Source organism: Drosophila teissieri, chromosome 2L, assembly GCF_016746235.2.
Source record: "Drosophila teissieri strain GT53w chromosome 2L, Prin_Dtei_1.1, whole genome shotgun sequence".
NCBI lineage: Eukaryota > Metazoa > Arthropoda > Insecta > Diptera > Drosophilidae > Drosophila > Drosophila teissieri.
The window spans coordinates 16,235,084-16,242,114 of record NC_053029.1 but is presented as its reverse complement, the minus strand read 5'-3'; the positions used below and the strand labels follow the sequence as shown (position 1 = coordinate 16,242,114).

At 42.5% G+C, this 7,031-nt stretch overlaps 1 protein-coding gene across 1 annotated transcript; it reads left to right on the top strand.

Annotated features, from left to right (window-relative positions):
• The first annotated feature begins 264 nt into the window (after positions 1 to 264).
• Positions 265 to 1,520, top strand: LOC122626336 (protein rolling stone). Its single transcript, XM_043806554.1, has 4 exons — positions 265 to 467; positions 519 to 732; positions 797 to 1,100; positions 1,153 to 1,520. The coding sequence occupies exons 1-4, from the start codon at positions 330 to 332 to the stop codon at positions 1,316 to 1,318; spliced, it is 822 nt and encodes a 273-aa protein (XP_043662489.1). The 5' UTR covers positions 265 to 329; the 3' UTR covers positions 1,319 to 1,520.
• Positions 1,521 to 7,031: the final 5,511 nt, after the last annotated feature.

Genomic DNA, 7,031 nt, shown 5'->3' with positions numbered 1-7,031 from the left:
CACTTCCGCCCGCCGTAATCTTTGAATGGCTGAGGAAGGAAAATGATGTCAGCCACATGTCGTAATTCGCGTGGAACGAGAGGTGCGGGATTCCGCGAACCACGGAACCCCGGCCGAATCGCACGCACTGGAGACCCCAACTGAATCGCATGTATCTGTTAATTATGCAGGGCAGGCCGCGTGCTCCACGAGATAAGGAGTCCTGGGAATATGCGATGGGATAATTGGCGCCGAGAAGTCGATGCCATGCGGGCCTTGAACTTAAAGTCACTTCTCTGCTGATTTACAGACGCTTCGAAATAAAACAAACAAATTGTTAGTGTAGGTAAATGTTTCGTTTGCTGTCCGGAACTGAGCCGCAATCATACTCCGGCCATCTTCAGGAGCCCATAAGCTTACGGGATGAGCTCCGCTTCAGTGGACTGGGCTTACACCATCATACTCCCACGGACTTCCTGCGATCGCAAGTTGGTGCTCCTCAAATTTTTCCATCAATATGTTCTATGTTTTACTTCCAGTGGCAGAGTGGACCGAAATCTTCTGTTTTCCTGGTTTATCGATGGCTTTTAGGCGGATTCTTTGGCACTGGCGTGGTCAGTTGTATCTATCAGTACTACAATAACGGGAATTTTTTCATTTTTTTGACCAACTGGGGATTTGTGTTGTGCGGCATTACCAGTATTAGCGGAGCCATACTTGTGACTATCTATCACTACAAGCCGGAAACCTGGGGTAAGAAATTACATGAATTCATTTACTAAATAATTGATAATTATTAATACTCCATTGTTCTTAGTTCCCCCGTCCTGCTGGCTAAAGATCTATTGGGTCTGCTATTGGATCAACATCTCATTGGCGTGCTTGATCGCAGTTGCCTATTGGACAGCCATATATCCCAAGGATCGTGTGATAACTAATCCGACTCGGGTTTCGGATTTGTTTAACATATGGACTCACTTGCTGCCACCTGTTTTCTTCACCATCGATAACTTTGTGGTGGCGCAACCGGCCCGCCTTCTTCACTTTGTCTATCCACTGGCATTCCTCCATTTGTACGGAATTTTTGCAATAATATTCTATGCCCGGGGCGGTCGTAACTTGTAAGATCCGTACTTAGCATTAGCCTTTTAATATTTACTACTTTTATTTCAGAGATGGAAAACACTATATATATCCTTTTTTAAATTTTGCTAAGCCAAAGCTAGTTTTGAGAACCGTATCCTGGCTCAGTATTATGTTGGTGTCCCTGTCTAGTCTGCAGTATGGAGTCTATCGACTACGCAATTTCATAGCACGCAGGATGGGGAAACTTTTGTGATGGTTTTGATACTGTGCTGCTCTTCTCATAACTGCATTAAACTGTTGCGTGCCGAATCTTTAGAAATAAGCTTGCAGACAGACAAATAGCTAGTGTGCATAGAATATAAGTGCTCCGACTAAGAGGTACCCCCTTAAAAAAGTATTGTATTTCTAAAAAATAATCTAAAATAATAATAAATACTATTCTAGGCTAAAGACAACATACTTCGCTTGTTCACTGGCACTGGGTACTATGAGAGCCACAGAACAAGCAGAGATATCAAAACAAATTTTGCTTATTTGTCCTCTGATATGTCGGACTTGTTTTGTTGTTTACGCCGCTTGCACGTGTCTGGAAAATTAAAAGCTCTGCTTCTGCTGCTGCATCTATGCTTTTATTCCCATGAGTTGGCCACATCATGTCCCCGTATCCGTATCTGTATCTGTATCTGTATCTGTGACTGTGTCTGTATCTGCTTGTATCTATCTCGAATGTGGCTGCAGCTTATGGCTTTATGTTTTGGGTAGTCGCTACATTTTTCTTTAAATTAATTTTGTATTTTAACTAAGTGCGGCAAAGTGCCCTTTAAATAAGGAACAAATACCCTGTACCGTTTAAGTGTACAGCCAACCCACGCCTACCCACGAACTGCACCTGCAATTACAGTTGTAAATAATGTGGGCACGACAGCAACAATGAGTTGACTCATTGCTGCATTTTTCATGCAACCAACCGACGAAGCGACCAACCTGCCACCCGCTCGCACCACCATCGCATTAACTTCTGCTTCGATAAATAAACAAGTTGAGCTACTTAAGATTTAAGTTGTTGTTGCAGTTGTTCCCGTCCTCGTCCCGTTCTCGTTCCCGTTCCCGTCGTCCGTTGTTGTTGCAAGCGGTGCGCACACAAAATTTATAGTGAATACTTTTCCCCTCATAAACTGGGGCCACCCCTTTAACTGCATTAACCCCTTCAGTCCGTTACAAAATTGCACATTACGTATACGCTACGTATGCTCACTTGAAGCATGAAACCCTTCTGCACAGTGCACAACAGCAGCTGCGCTGCCGGCGTGTGCGTTGGATAATAACATAAGCATATACATGTTTATGTTAAATTAAATTGAATGCAAAAAGGCGGAAATGTTACGAAAATTGTGAAAAAAACGATGGGAAAAAGAGCGGGCGAGAGAAACAAACATTGAATACAAATGTATTTTCGCCTTGTTAGCTGCAAAGTCAGGAAACGTTATAATTGCCCCAAATGGATGCCATCCACAGCGGAGACGTGAAATTTAAGTCGGTCGTCCGTTTAAGTTATGTTGCCCCAAACTGCCATCGCCACCCACTTTGTATGCCAATGCAGTTGGTGGATGTCAGGCTGAGTGCAGCCATAAATACGTTAACGTTCGATGTGTTAGGCGATGCCAGCTGCAACTACAGAGCCCTGCTAAGTGGCTGCACTTTAGCAGTTCCCACAGGGTCCTTTCGACATGCCACTAAGCAAGGAGACTTTATGGGGATGTGCTTTTTTACTGCTCACTTGTGTGGGTACCAATAACTCCATAGGTGTATTAGATTGCTGCGAAACACTGAACTTCCAGGACGTGAAATTATTTAAGTGACTCGACGATGTCACGGAAGATTTAGCAATTCTCCTTGGTGATTTGTTCCCCGACAGTTTAAATGTACTAATGTCTTCATCAATATCGAGTGTCACTCCCACTCCAGGTGCTCAAATGTTCAGCATATAAAACTTTAGAACTTTGCGTTCCAATTGTTGTTGAATACCAATTAGTTTGCAATGAGCTACCAAGTGTGCAGTCCCATGTGGCGATGAAAGCACTGTTTTTCTTGCCGATAATTAAAAATTAAAACGTAAATATTCAACACAATTGCCTGGCCAAATAGCAATATAATGCTGAACTATTTTGCATTGTGCGTATTGAATTCTCTGGAATGTTCAGTGGGCATTTTGCTGTGGCCCGAGGCTCAACTCAAGCGGCATCGGAATTTTATTCTTTACCAACGCACTGGAGTGTTAAAATATGTATATGAAATTGATTGGCTGATTAAGCACACACTTTACACAAACCTCCCACACATAGTAGGTATTTTTTATCCTGCCATTATTTATTTTCGCCGCACATTGTCTGGCCTTCGCTTTTCACCCCTTTTTTGATTTGCTTCGGAAATGACGCAAATAACGCAACAAATTTAAGCCAGTCACAAAAATGTACAAAACCCACTCAGACAAGCTCACACACTGTCAAACGCAAACATAAACATACCTTCAGGACGGGTTATTTATGACAATAGGCATGTGAGGGCCAACAACAGGATGTTTTATATTATGCCATGGGAAAATAAAGGACAACACGCACACTCACTCACAGACAAACATCCGCTCACATAGGTACATTCCCAATTTTGCATAACTTTCATTTAATGTATACACAATGAGTGGTATTCCAGGGGCAATTCGTAAATTCAAAAAGATCAATTTGTAAATTTAAACATTGAAAATATCCATCAAAACTAACCGGCAAATTGGTAACAATTGCTATACTTATTTGTATTATTTAAAATAACACAAAGAGCATTGACTAGTCAACTTTCGAAATGCATATTGGCTGTTCATCCTTTCGAGTAATTTTGAGAGTGAAATTTAATTGTGCTGCTCATTAAAAGCACGTCGAAAGGCCGAGAGCTCACCGGAAATATGTGATTTCCGGAGTTGTATACAAATTTGTTTTACATTCAAAAGAATTTTTGTGCAGTCTGAAAAATGTACAAATAATTAACTAAGGAAATGAACTAATCAAATTAGTTCTGTGTCTTCCATCTTTTGAAGATTCGATGTTATAAAACATTTATCTATTGCTTGATTTTCAAAATGGATTCATTATTTTAGTTATATATCAGCGCTAGAGGGGTTTAGTTGAGATTGCAATTAACAATTATTTGAGCATAAATTTGAAAATGGCAAAAATCAGAATCCCTTACAGATAGTAAGAGGTTGAAATTCGGAAAGTTAACTGCATTACGCTGTAATGCAGTTAACTGGGACTTGTTTCTGGCCAAAATTATTGGGAAATATCCTTTATTACATGCTGTCATTTGCCCTTTCACGTTTTTGTTTTTGTTTTTGCAGTCAAAGAAATGAGTTCGTCCTTATCTCGAAATGACACTCATTTGCCACAAAGCTAATAAACTTCATCAAGTCGCAGCGTATGCATATGAACGGTCTGAAATGAGGAAACTGGAGTGTGCGGCTAGAAATCAAGAGAGTGAAGCCAAAGGCAATCACAGGCGAAACAATAAACAAGCATGACAATAAATAAATAAATAAATAAATGGCCAGACAAAAGACTTAAAAGGAGGAGTGGCTGGCCAGGATACGGGCTCCAAGATGCAGAATGTGAATCACGACGACTGAAGAAGTGCGAGAATGAGGTCCTGGGCAGCAGCCACGCTTTTGTTTGCTTGAAAGGATAATGACGCGTTCGTTTTCCGCTGGATTCTCTTCCCCTGCAAATGCAAACGACAATATTGAAAAGGAAGGACATCGACAGGATAAGGCTGCCCGGCTGCCCGGCTACCCGGCACACAGGCTTCAGTGGATCGGGGTTGCGGTGCAGAAATTGATTGAATGGCGTATTAAACTTAAGCCACACAAACACACGCGCTGGCATAAGCAAACATTTATCATTCCCCTTTTGGCTTTGTTATTTTTGTTATTTTCTCCTACCCACTTCAATTTAACGGCTACTTAAGTCCATCATTTTGAATAATGCTGTATACCGAAAGGAATTCGGGCTGAAGTCAATTGCGATGCAGATATGTGTGCAAATATTTGCCATTTTTTGTTATTTGTTTCCTTGGCGAGTGCTCGAGGATGTCGGTATGCTCTATAAATGGCATATCTAGGATGGATTGTTAGGCCATTCATTAAATTCTCCTGAAAGAATTTCGCAACTGAAATTTACTGACAAATAGTTTAGCACCTCGTCAGTCGGCGCTTGAATATGTGCTTGAATATTTTAAATAAATATAAATACTATAACATACATAAAAGTCATGCCATGTTCGCCCTTATTCACGCTTTTCAATTGCAAAGCACCGCAAAAGTCCCTTCTGCTTAGCTCACCTCCTTCAATTTAACGGCTACTTTAATCCATCATTTCAAATTATTATCTTCTCGCCCGGTGGCCTGCTGGCCAAGTTGGCAAGTTCCCGAGCACGCTCAGTTGGCCACGCATCAAATGGGCCCCTCAATGGGCATTAAAAGGAGTCCTGGCGATTCCACCACCTCCCTGCAAATCCGCCTGCTGATGGATGAAAGGGTATGGGAATGGGAGTGGAAGGCCCATTAAAAGGCCACCGCACAAAACTGCTGACATCACGGCCGATGCGATCACGGCGGCGATGTTGCCCGGCCACTTGGCCACTTGGGCGGCGAATTAAAAAGTTGCTTGATAATCCTTTCGCCAAATAGACGGGATTAAGTAAAATGCTGAGCCGGAAATTTATGCAGCCAGCCCAGGTGGGCCAATTGACTGCTGGCCAGGTGCTGACCATCAAACTGGACGGGCCGAATGAAAAGTTCGCTGCGAGAGCACTTAAAATGTGCCACAGTGTTGCAATAATTACCGTTAAATGGCCACTGTTAAGGACACTTGCGCGGCCAAAGAGGGAATTCAATCTTGTGCGGCAGGTTGTCTGTTATTATCCTTGCAGCCGCCCAGCCACCCAGCCTCGCAGTGTCCTTGGCGCCACGCTGATGGCGGTGATTTGTAATTTTAAGAGCCGTATGATTAAGTTTACGGCTGAAAGAGGGAACAATGGCAGGTAAAAGCTTGCACGTTCACTGGATTCAGCACCAATTGTGCTTCTCAGCAACGCCAATTGTTTATAGTAAGTATTTTCATAAATAAATTGAAGAAATTAATGAAATCCTAACATATATTCTTTCCAAAAGAGTAAAGAATTTCGTAGTGAAATATTATATATGTATATTTGTGACACTTTAAATAATTCCCCCAGTCATGGTCCATGAATAAAGGACCTCTTAAAACGACATTAGTTTGGTTTTCAAACATTTTATCCGGAGCCCAACTGGCTGCAGACAAGAACTAATGACTTGCCATTAAATTGGCTAGCCAAACAGTGCATTTAAATTAATGCACAGACAATCGCAGAGCGTTTTTACCCAGAGAGCTGGCGGAGATTGGGGTTACTGGCACCAGTGCCCGGAGCCAGTTGCAAGCGGAGCGTTAAACCCAATTCCACCTCAAGCCCCGCAAAAAGGCTGGGGACACAGGACCCGTTTTTGGCGCCAGACAAGTGTGCACTTGTACTCATAGTTTAGCCAGCGTAAAAACATATAAATAAATATGAAAATGAAAATCGCATAGGAAAACCAACAGCAACAGCAACGCCAACAGCAACACCAACACCACAATAGCTGCAGACACGAAAAATTGTCCTTGTTGGTGTTGTTAATGTTTTTCCACTTGCTGTCTGAGGGAGCACGAGATGCGATGCGATGCGATGCGATGCGGCTGTCTCTGAAGCAAAGTGCCATGCATTTGAAATTTTTAAGCACAACACTGCGTATGATCAACGTGTGTATGTGGGTGTGTGTGTGGGTGAGTGTGTGTGGGTGCTTCTGGCAGGGCGAAAGTGGGCGGTAGGGGTTGTGGCGGGGCGTGACTATGTGGCTCTGCACA

What these genes read in the sequence shown, in the direction of transcription:
- LOC122626336 (XM_043806554.1), top strand. Translation starts at nt 330, where the DNA reads ATGTTTCGTTTGCTGTCCGGAACTGAGCCGCAATCATACTCCGGCCAT. An exon ending in CGGACTTCCTGCGATCGCAA is followed by an intron (nt 468 to 518) that starts GTTGGTGCTCCT and finishes TTTTACTTCCAG; the next exon opens with TGGCAGAGTGGACCGAAATC. An exon ending in CTACAAGCCGGAAACCTGGG is followed by an intron (nt 733 to 796) that starts GTAAGAAATTAC and finishes CATTGTTCTTAG; the next exon opens with TTCCCCCGTCCTGCTGGCTA.